Source organism: Sus scrofa, chromosome 1 (assembly GCF_054392235.1).
Source record: "Sus scrofa isolate SSC_HxYL_T2T_F1_AM1 chromosome 1, Sscrofa_HxYL_maternal_Yorkshire_Landrace_v2.0, whole genome shotgun sequence".
In the NCBI taxonomy this organism is placed as follows: domain Eukaryota; kingdom Metazoa; phylum Chordata; class Mammalia; order Artiodactyla; family Suidae; genus Sus; species Sus scrofa.
The window spans coordinates 163999679-164011795 of NC_139383.1; the positions used below are offsets into that span (position 1 = coordinate 163999679).

The 12117-nt window shown below is 35.4% G+C and overlaps 1 protein-coding gene across 5 annotated transcripts in view; it reads right to left on the reverse strand.

The window, feature by feature from the left end:
- Window positions 1-12117, reverse strand: part of DOK6 (docking protein 6) — a 402580-nt gene that overhangs the window by 183773 nt on the left and 206690 nt on the right. For all 5 annotated transcript variants that reach the window (XM_021099328.2, XM_085018104.1, XM_021099323.2 and 2 more), the window contains exon 5: window positions 4421-4610. In XM_021099328.2, coding sequence (XP_020954987.1) covers window positions 4421-4610 — 190 coding nt within the window. The remainder of the gene's footprint in view (window positions 1-4420; window positions 4611-12117) is intronic.

Consider the following 12117-nt stretch of genomic DNA (forward strand, 5'->3'; position numbering starts at 1 on the left):
GAATAAGGAACAGTTCCATCATCTCCAAAATTTCTCTTATGTTGTTGCTTTGTTAGTCAATCCCTCTCCATGCTTTAACGCATGGTAATCACTGGTCTCTTCCTAACCTTATAAGTTTTTTTCCCATATACATGGCATCATAGAGTATGCTCTTTTTTTTGGTAATGGTCTCTTTCACTTAGAACAATGCATTTGTGATAGATTTGTGTGTGTATCAGTTATTTTCTCCTCTTCATTGTTAAGTAGCATTCTATGGATTTATCAGTTTGTTTATCCACTCAGTGAAGGATGTTTGCTTTGTCCAGTTGTTGGCAATGATCAATAAAATTGCTAGCAACATTCATGTATGGGTTTTGGTAGGAACATATATTTTTGTTTTTCATGAGGGAATACCAAAAAGCAGGACTGCAAGATCATATCTTATGTGCATGCGGAGGTTTATTTAAAAACGTCAAAGTTTCTTTCCAAATTACTGGACCATTTTGCATTCCCACCAATGTTATATGACAGGTTTTTTTGCTGGACATCTTTGTCAGCACTTGGTATTGTCAGATTTTTCTTTTTAATCTTAGTAATTATAATAGATATACATTTGTATCTCATTGTGGTTTTAATTTGTATTTCCTTAATGATTAATTAGTGTGATTATTGATCAATTACATGTCTTCTTTTGTGAAGTGTCTGCTTGAATCTTTTGCACTCTTTTTAAAATCGGGTTATATTTCTTCTTATTGTTGGAGTCGGAAGTTCTTTATATATTTTGGATACAAATGCATTGTCTAATATGTGACTTCCAAATATTTTCTCTAGATCAGTGTTCTTGCCTTTTTATTCCCTTAAAAGTATCTTTTGCAGAGACAGGTTTTTAATTTTGATACAGTCAAATTTATCTTTCTTAAGGGAAGTAATCACAATTTGGTATCACATCTAAAAACTCTGCCTTTTACTTTATTACTTTTTATTTTAACTAATTGGTCATACATTAGAAAAGAAAAGATTTCTCCCTGTATTACTGATCAAAAAAGATTTGGGGATGGAATAAGCTTCCCTATGACATCATAGAATCCTTGATTATAGCACACACAGCATTTGTTTCTATTAACCATCTTCCTAAGGGAACCATATGGTTTTATATTTCCAATAGTTAAAAATCTGTAATCAGATTTTCCCCTGGCTTCTCAACAGAGACAATACTATCAAAGTTAGTAAGACATATATTTTAAGCACCACTTGTGTTATCTTAAGCATTGTGCTGAGTAGGCAGGTTATGTTTTGAACAACAATTTTATAAAAAAGAATTTGGGCTTAGTTGAATTTTGTTAGACAGGCATTTGAACTCACCCTGATTTTTGCTTACAATATTTATGAGGTTATGTGAAGTGAAAAAGCCACATCAGCATTTTTAAAAGTGGTTTTGTCTTTCACAAGATAAAACTGTACATAATCATGAATCCTATGACTTCCTCTGCAGGTCTGGATGTTTATTTTGACTTTTTTGATTAAATAAGCTTGCATGGCAAATTGGTTTTTTTTACCTCTTAAAATGCAAACTTAAAATCTTAATGGTAAAGAGCAATTACTCTAAGCATCAGGAGACTCTGACTTCATCTCCCCAGTGCTATGACCTTTGAGGGCAGCTCTTACTGGGAGCATCCTGGTCCTTGCTCTCTCCTGTCCTCACACATATGGGGTATAATTACAATTGTGAGGATGTGTAAGGTCTATTCCTCTAGAAGGAATGATCTAGTTCCATTTCTACTGCTCCTTCTTATATTTTATTGGTACAATAGTATTTAAAAAGCAATTTGAAAAAAGCCTGTCAGTGGAAAAAAGACTATTTTGATATCTAATTTTATCACTTTCCAGAACATGCAGTAGTATAAATAAATGGCTAAAAAATTGCTTCCAAATGATGTTCCTTGTGCAAACAGCTAATAAAATAAAAACATACAAAATGCAGATCTTCAGCTCAAGGTTTACTAGGATGGCAGGCCAGGCCTCACCTGCCATTTTTTCCCTCTAAATTGTCCCTTGTCTCATCACCCAAGCCCTTCCCTTCCCCACTTTTCCCAGTCCTGACATGGGGAACACAATGTCTTGCTTTCACTTCTCTGGATCAAGCATGGACAAAACCTTCCACCTTTGGCACCTTTAACAACAGTGAAATCATCTGGAATTTACAAATTAGATGCACAGAGTAATGGCCATTACCCTAATTATTAAAGAGCAAAGGACTCCTACAATTCAGAGAAGGAGAAACCTACAAATAGCAGTATGCACAAGGACAAACCTCCAAACACAAGGAAAGGAAACAAAAGAGCAAAGAAAAAAAACAGCAAGATATCCAAATGCTCTATCAAAATAGAAACATCTTAAATCATCATTTTAATGCTGTGGTTATGGGGTCAAGAAGCACACTCTCTTTGTACCATAGAGAATGTGTGAATTGACATTACTTCCTTGAAAGCAATTTGCTATATTGTGAAGAACATTGAAAATAGTTACAGCTTTTGACCCAATAATTCCTCTTTAAAAAGGTTCTGCTAAGAAAATAATCAGACATTTGCATATCTTTTCATAGAGGTCAGTGTGACTTCATTTATGATAGTTCATTTTGGAAATTCCCTCATGTTACATTAATGATAGTACAGCCATATGTTCATATATTGTATAACCACAAAATATTATATTGAGACTACTTCTCAATATAATATTATGTGAAAACATACTGATTTTAAAATATATTGGAGAGAAGTACACCAAAGTATTAAAAGCAGTTTTCTCAAGATGGAAAAATTTAAGTGGTTTTAAGCCTTTCCAACTATTCCCTCAACTTTGTGTTAACTTTCTAACATACAAAAAAGTTCACAAAATATTCAGTCTGAAGCATTTAAAAACCTCACTGCCAAGGGAAAATGAAAACTTACAAGGAAAATATAAGCAGTGCAAACTCTGCTCATGTTATGAAAACAGACTTTAGACCTTATCATACCCACCTGAGAACAGAGGCCTGACAACTTCTCACAACTTCCAGACACCCTCTCCGGCAAATGCTCCAGGCCCTCTCACCTTCCTTGGCCCCATTCCCTCCAGAGAATGTGTTTTGTTGTGAAAGTAAGAAATGTTCATTGTCAAACTCCAAACAGTGAGGGAGTATATAAAAAAAGAGGAGTAAATCCACACCTACTTTGCTTCCCCACCTTTTTTTTTTTTCACACTAAAAACATTGGGGGAAATTTGCATATAATAATGAACACTGATAGTAAACAGTTTCATGGCTCATTAAGACATTTGTTAAAACTGTCAGGATAAAAGTTCCTTTGAGTTCCCTATAGTCCAATCTCTTCCTTATCCCCAACCCTAGGCAACCAGCCATTTGCTTCTTGCCTCTATTGTTTTGTCTGTTGTAGAATCTCCTACAAATGGAATTACAAAAATAATACATCTGTTTTTGAGATCCATCCATATGTATGTCATGGGCAGGTAGTGTTCTGTTGTATAACTGTATCATAATTTGTCTATCTAGTCACATAGTAACTTCACTGTCATTAACTTATAAGGCCATAGACTCATTTCCAGAATGTGACAAGTCAGGTCCCCAAGTGCGAATACATTAAACATCTCTTATATAGAATCCCCAAACCTAAGACTTGTCTTAGATGCATGATAACAATATCACAAAGGGGTCAAGGGGTCAGAGCATAACAACATTGATTCAGTTGTTGAAACTCCTATTTAAACCTGTATCTGTGAATTAACGATTGTGAAGCAGCATTCATTTAAGACACTTATGGATTCCAACCATACACTGTGATCAAGAAACCAACATATTTGTCTTGACAGACCACGTTTAAAATCTGAGTCACACACTTCACAAATTATGAATTTGCCAACTTTTTTTTTCAGTCATTCCGAGTTAATATTTATATTTAACTAATGCTATTAACATAAACATCTGGATAAATGAATATTGCATTCTCTTACCTCAAACCTAAGTATTAATTATTAAGCAATTTTATATAAAGCTCCTTTCAACATTGCTTATCTTTTTAAAAAAATCCACAAAAATGATGCCAGCAAAGGCATGTTGAATTTTATGGAAATCATATTGCACCAAAAGTAAAGGAGGATATACCCAAAATATTCCATTATAACAATTTTGCAAAATACACTGCATGATAGAAATAATTATGAAACCAGTTTGATACCGGAGTAAGAGAATTAAGTTATTTTGAAGCGGTAATTAACCTGCAATTAACACACTTTTATTCAGAGTATCAACAAGATTCTGAAGAGATTCTGTATTTCATGATTTCTACCCTTGGAAATCGAGGGGCATCATGGGCACTGCTGGATAGAACCTTTGGTCCAGGAGTCTCCCTATCACACCCCCTGCACTTAGCCTCTGCCCCGGGCTCACCTTCCTGATTCAAAGGTAAACCATGTTGAGTCCCGTCCATATCTCCTCAGAGAGCTGAGTGGCCACATCACCAGTCTGACTTTGGCATTGTGGATATCCCAAAGATAGATATTCTCATGAGTGATTTGCATTGTGCATTCGCCATAAATGTCCAGATTTGGCGTAGGCATTAGATACACATTGAATCGCTCTGCAAAGAAACAAGGAATGGAGAAAATGAAGTGAAAAGAGGTGTAACTTTTTATATTAATTTGTATACCTACCTACAAGTCTTCAGAATGTGTTACCATGCCCTGTGGTGACATCGATATACACTGTAAAACACTACTTTTTTTCCAGTGTATTCTTAATCATTAATTCATTCACTTATTCCTCAACTTTTTGTTGCATGCATTCTCTATGGTGGTGGTTAAGTGGTTAAATTGTACAATGGAAACATAAGGGCAAAAAGCTGATTGGAATCTCTGCCCCAATGGCATCACTGTGTATCTCTTCACACAATCTTAAGTGGATATCACATAAACAATTCCTGTGAGGAATATCTTATTTAATTTATACAAGAACTTACTCAATTTTACCTTTGAGGCATTAACTATTTAATGCTTACTCAAACTGATTCTCAAAGCATAGAGTATTCATGGTAAAATTCAGCATAAAATAAATGCAGATATTCAACTGCCTTCTGCAGAACTTCAGATGTTGTTTTGGTAAACAAAATAAAAATGCACAATTACTTTCATTCCTGGATATTTTACAGTTAAAAATCTGATTTTTGGCAATGATTCCAAACTGTGCTCTAAACTCTTTGTGTACCTCAAAGGCTACTGCAAAATCCTGCAGCATTTGATCCCCATTTAAATGCATTAGATACACTTTATTTTGAAAAACAAGGTTAGTTGGTAAGTTCCAGGAAGCAAAGAACTTGGTAAAACCTATAAAGTATCCTATAAAATGTCCCTAGTTCCTAGAACCATATTCTTGGTTTACAGTAAGTGATCAATAAATACTAGTTAATGGTATATATAAAATAAACATATCCCGTGATGAATATGAACTGCAAGAATTGAGGAATTACAAAAAAAATAATGAGTCATGATTTAAAAATTTAAGAATTACTGGCAGATACATCTTTGTGTATTTAAATGTAATTGTGCTTTAAAGGCAGTGCTGTTGAATTAATTATTTTGAGAGGCACAATGGTGCAGATGCAGCTGGTAAAGGATTGTAATATGAGAAATGTGCTATCATCCATCAAGATGCAACAATCTTAAACCCTGTATGTTTGCTGGTACTGAGTTGGAAGGGTCTGCATAATAGAAGGAATCTTTTCTGTAGCAGGTATTTTATAAAGAAAGGATTTTCTGATGTCTGATAGGTTAAATATAACTTAAGCACGACAAGTTGAAATTTAGTAACCATATGGACAATATTTATATTTAAGTGTCTAGATATTCTGGGACCAAAAATAATCTAATGATTCAATATTTTACTTAGGCTGTTGACCCATGAAAGTAATAAGTATATAGATTTCACATTTATTTCCTGAAAAGACAAAATGAGATAAATTCTCAAGCTGAAAAGTGAAGAAAAACATTGTAGCATTAATTATCTGTAATAAAAGTTTATATCTTTATCTACATACACATACAGAAATTCCATAAATCTTAAAATTCTAACGTGCAGGAATTATAGTGTGCATTAAAGTATCTACCTTCAGCGTTAAATATATCACTCACATTCCCAGCACAATTCCCTGTCCAGTGGGATTACAAGTCAGTCAAAAGGGCAGGATCTCATGTGAAAGTACAAATGAAACTTGGACCCAAAAGAGTGACTCAGGAATATACAGTATAATGCCTGAACAGCTATCTTCTTTTCTTTGCTCAAGACTCTTTTGATAAAGTTCAGCTTCTAGATTTGGAACTAATCTTGTGTCGGTGGCATCTATTGTGCATAGGGAAAATACCGTCATTATAAAAATGGAAAGTGAAACAATCCTCTGAATTCTTTCCTTTTCATTGATTCTAGAGTCTAAAGAAAGTAATGAAAGACTAATTGCCAAAAACGCCAAGAAATAACAACTATAAAATACTGAAATAAACAGCAGTAAACAACCTTTACTATTGCTTAAGACTGAGTTAACTCTTGATCCCACATCCATAGTTTTTAACTGAAAAAAAAAAGAGCACATTAAAAAAATAATCCTGACATTGATTATTGAGTGTCCTTCAGATGGTACACGAAAAATGTACCATTATCTGCATATAATCTGCACAGTATTAAGGGGGACACAGAAGACCCATGCTTGCAATGAAATTCTGTGTGCTTTAATGTTAGCAGATACAGCTTAACAGTATTAACACAGAAAGAGTACCATCATCACAACGGACACTGGAAAAAGCTGGAAAACAGTGAATAAGTGAATTTATTATAAGTCACACGATATAGTGAGGCACATTTACAAACAAAATGACAGGATAACTTGTCCTAAGGAGTCCTTCCTGGGCCAGTTCTACAACATAAAGCAGGTGAAACACACCAGGGGTATCCCTTCCCTCTGTGCCTTCCACTTTCCCACACCTTTGTTTTTTTTTTTTTTTTTTTTTTTTTTTTAACCTGGAAACTCAAGTTAACCCCTTCTTGTTATGGTTTAGAATGCTCCTCTTATTTTCTCTTTTGATATTTCCTCCTTCTTAAGAAGATAATTACCCTAAATTTTTTTATTTTCAATTTTTAAATATTCATCTTCCCCTAATGGTTAATTTCCAAGGATTCAAAATTCAAATAAAAACTGGAGTAATTTAATCCAGAAGAAAAATCAGGGACATAAAGATGAGGAGAGCACATCAAGCTATCTAGTGAATTATACATCTTTGAATTCCATTTTAATGGAAGGAAGATTTCTGTATTTGCTAAGAATAAATTACTTTATTCCTTTAATGATGTAAAACATATTGTTTTCCTAAAGTGTGCTATGGTTTTCATTGGAAAGACCATTTCAATGTGAAATAGTTAAAACTGGCTTCACTAAAATGACTTCTAAAAATATTTAATTTTGTGAAAGGTTTCAGCATGCATCAAAATTAACTTGAGGGTTTGGAGTTCCCTTGTGGCTTGGTGGAAACAAACCCAACTAGTATCCATGAGGATGAGGGTTTGATCCCTGGCCTCGCTTAGTGGGTTAAGGATTTGGAATTGCCCTGAGTGGTGGTGTAGGTTGCAGACATGGCTTGGATCTGGAGTTGCTGTGGCTGTGGCTGGCAGCTGCAGCTCTAATTCATTCCCTAATCTGGGAACTTCCATATGCCACAGGAACTGTGGCCCTAAAAAATGAAAAATAGAAAAAATTACCTTGAGGGTTTGTTTGAACATAGACGGCTGGGTTTCCTCCACCCTTATTGTTTTTGATACTGTAGGTCCACATTACAGCTAGATAATTTACATTTCTACTTGTTCCAGGAGATGGTGACTCTGAGGACTACACAGAACTGCTGATTTGTGAAACTCACTTAAAATATTGCCAAGGAAGTAGTAGCAATATTAGAGAAATAATGAGGAATGCTTTTGAAAACTGATACTATGTTCCAGTAGAATAAAACAAAATATTTTATTCAAAATTGTTTTCTAATCTCTGCTCAAATAATTAATCTTATCTCAATCAACTCATGACTGATTTGCCAAAAAAAAAAAAAGAGTTATTATGCCAACTGGAACAAAATAAGAGACAAAGCTTAGAAAGAAAAGAGATACATGAAAGATAGCTTACAATTCACCAAGATGACCTATATTCCAAGTGTTTTCTTTTGAGATCATTAACAATAAAAACACTATAAAGCACTAAACAGCACATTTCCACATAGCCAAAAGAATTAGAAAAGAAACTAGTTGCCTAAATAGTGATAATAATATCCTGAAATATGAATAAAATTTCAACTAATATAAAGTCCTGGAGTTCCCATCTTGGCGCAGTGGCTAACAAATCCGACTAGGAACCATGAGGTTGCAGGTTCAATCCCTGCCCTTGCTCAGCGGGTTAACGATCCAGAGTTGCCGTGAGCTGTGGTGTAGGTCGCAGACGCGGCTGGGAACCTGAGCTGCTGTGGCTCTGGCATAGGCCAGCAGCTACATCTCTGATTAGGCCCCTAGCCTGGGAACCTCCATATGCCACAGGAACGGCCCAAGAAATGGCCAAAAAAAAAAAAAAAAAAAAAAAGACTAAATAAATAAATAATAAAGTCCTGTGAAGACTGCTGAATGTGTGAAGAAATACATTTTGAAAGGCTATATAAAAAATACTAGGTTAAAATGTGTGTTCACACACACAAACTATAGAATTATAGAGTGAAAAAAATTCCCAAACACACTGCCCATAAAATTATATTTTGGTAAAATTTAGGTTTGTATGATGACTGATAGATATGTGAGAAAACAAAATTTTATTTTAAATGGCCAAAACCAGTAACAAGATGAAATATTTATAAAATAAATTGTTCTGTCCAACAGAGATGCTTACTATTATTGAATCTGTAGTTGTATTTACCAGGGCATTTATACTCTAAGGCTAAACTTTTTTTTTGGCCATTCTTATGGCATACGAAAGTTCCTATGCCAGGGATCGAACCTATGCCACAGCAGTGATGATGCCATATCCTTAACTGGCTGTGCCACCTGGGAATTCCTACTCCAGGATTAAATGAAGAGGTCCAAGGAAGATACCTTGCCCCCCACAAACGCCTGGAACACAAAGTTAAGATCACAACTAAAAGAACAGTCTCGGGGGGCTACAAAACAAGGTTTGGTCAAATTGGACATGGTTTGATGACAAGGTGTAGCTACACTCAGGAGAAAGAGTCCTGGAAAAGGGCATAGTGAGACTTCGTAGTGAGATGACATGTGGCAGACTAAACTGGTCATCAGCCCTGAGAAGGACCGAGAACTTCTTTTCTCAGCAAATGAGGTTGTCAATTAACCTGGTTTAGGGCAAGAACTAACCCAAAATAGTATTAGCTAGAGCCTAGCATGTGGATGTAAGTGGAGCTTGTAGCTGCAGTAGGAAAGAGGAGTCCAGATGAGGTTTCTGACATGAGGCAAAATACCTTCCAGTGAATAGAAATAAACAGAAAACAAAACAAGGATGAGCTCTTTGACCAATTTCTTGATAATTTCCATCTTGTAACAGTACAGATGGAAAACTGGTTTTAAAGGAGAACCATACTGAAAAACAGACATACCTGCTTAGCTAAGTTTCTTTTATAACAAATTGGGTTATTTAAGAAGATATAGGCTTCTGAAATTTAGGTATTAAATAATTTTGTGCATCTACCACAGAGGCAACACTCAGAGCCTTTTGATTCTATGAACAAAAATTCGTCTTCTGTATATTAGTTTCTTAGTTAGAAGAAATTTGGGAAATGCCTGATGTCAATCCATTTTTCTTCAGAGAAGGTCCTGGTAAGTTTTAGCTGTTACCTGATTCCTCAACACCATCCCCTTTATCTATCCCATTTCTCCCACTGCTTCAGAGGTTGTGGGTTTGAAAGTTGGGTCAAAAGAAACGCTGGAACATGGAACTAAGTATTAACACACCTAAATATTTAAAAAAGAAGAAATCCATAAATATTGAAATCCATTAGATTTTCCATGGAGAGGTGTTAAATTTTGTAATAACTTCAGCTAAGGAGGTGAGTGTGAACTCATATTTTTACCTTCTCTTCTTAAAATCTAAGCATAGGTCAAAAGGAGAAGCCCCACAAAAAGAAAGGTGTTCTTTAGCTTTTGGTAACATCCATAATTTTCTGAATTTCAGTTCCAGGGACTTCCATAGAGTAGAGGCTTAAATATTTGTTAATTCGTTAAATTAAATTTGTTATTTAATTTAAATTAACAAATAAATTAATAATTATATACATATGTATGGTTATATAATGATTATAGCAGATTAAATAATTGGGATATTTATAACGTTGAATTTCACTTAGTTGTTTCTATCAAGTGTTTCTGTAAAGTAAAACTCACTCTATATACAACTTACAGGTTAAAGTAATTTTAAAGACAACTCAGATTATTTTATAACAATAAAATTCAATTATTTTTCTCAAAATGTAAGGTGATCAGAGAACTGATATTTATTATAGAAGACATTGTTTAAATTACATTTATTACTTCACTCAGTTCATTAAAAGATCCAAATTTAGTGGAAATGGGTGATCTCTGCTGGCTTATCAAAATAAGGATCTGTCACTGCAGTGGCTCGGGTCACTGATACGGTTTGAGTTCGATTCCTGGCCCAGGAACTTCTGCATGCCTTTGGCATGGACAAAAAAGTATAAATGTACCTTGTCCAATTAGTGACCTTTATCATCTTATTTAGCTATCATGAACACTGGCAGCCCATCCTGACCGAAGGCACATCATGGTGAGAACAGAGACCACTTGCCTCCTGATTGAGTTGTCCCCAGAACTCTCTTGCACACTGACCTGGTACCAGCCTGGGCAGGACTGGATGACTCTGCAGCTTCACCAGCATGGGTGAGTAGAGAGATGAATCCCCAACTGGAGAACAATCCAAGTTCTATGAGTAGTTCTCTTGTATTTTCCCCTTCCTTGTATTTGGAGGGGGATGGGCTATCTCCTTTCTGTCCTTCTCCTATGAAAAATTCCTCCTCAGTTAATCTTCTAGCCTGCTCTTTAGAATTTCATGGTGCTTTTCACCCATTATCCATTACTCTGTGGCTGCAGTACATTTCTGAGACAGCAAGAAAGTCCCATTCCATGTTCTATATTTAACAATTGTTACAGTTCTCCAAACTGAAATTTTAATATTAATATTAAAGTGGGAGTTCCTGTCGTGGCTCAGTGGTTAACGAATCCAACTAGGAACCATAAGGTTGCAGGCCTTGCTCAGTGGGTTGGGGATCTGGCGTTGCCAGGAGCTGTGGTGTAGGTGGCAGACGCGGCTCGGATCCCGCGTTGCTGTGGCTCTGGCGTGGGCTGGTGGCTACAGCTCCGATTGGATCCCTAGCCTGGGAACCTCCATATGCCACAGGAGTGACCCTAGAAATGGCAAGAAGACAAAAAAAAACAAACAAACAAACAAAAAAAACCCAATATTAATACTAAATTAATAAACAGTCTGTTAAATGCTATTTAGTCATTTAAGGACTAGAATCATTGGCCTAATATTAATCACTAATGAATAAGTCCACAAGAATCTGGTGTTTGAAAAACTGATCGTATTCTTAGAAGTGTTGGATTTATTACTATTTGTCTAAATTTCAAATCTAGGTTCACCCCATTTTTGATAGAAGTGCTTTGTTTTTAACTGTCACATAAAGTGCCAAAAATTAAACAAAACCAGCTATCACCCAGAAAACGAGATATTTCAAGGTCATTCTGAACTTTATATTCTTGTCTCCAAATTTCTGTAGTATTGGGATATTGCAGTGGTCAGACTTCAAGTTCAGTGGCTTTAGAAACGGAGCCACACTGAGAAAGCAGATATTTACACATTTGGACATATCCTGAGGTCTGTACAATGCAATTAAAACAGAATGAAACAAACTGTGATTTATGTTTGTCAAAATTTGAGGAACCCTTCAGAAATTGTGACTCCATTTCCACCAGTATACTGAAATTTGTGAAAATGTACTTTATTATAATGTGGGAATGGCAATCAATTCAGTTGCCAGGTGCCATCT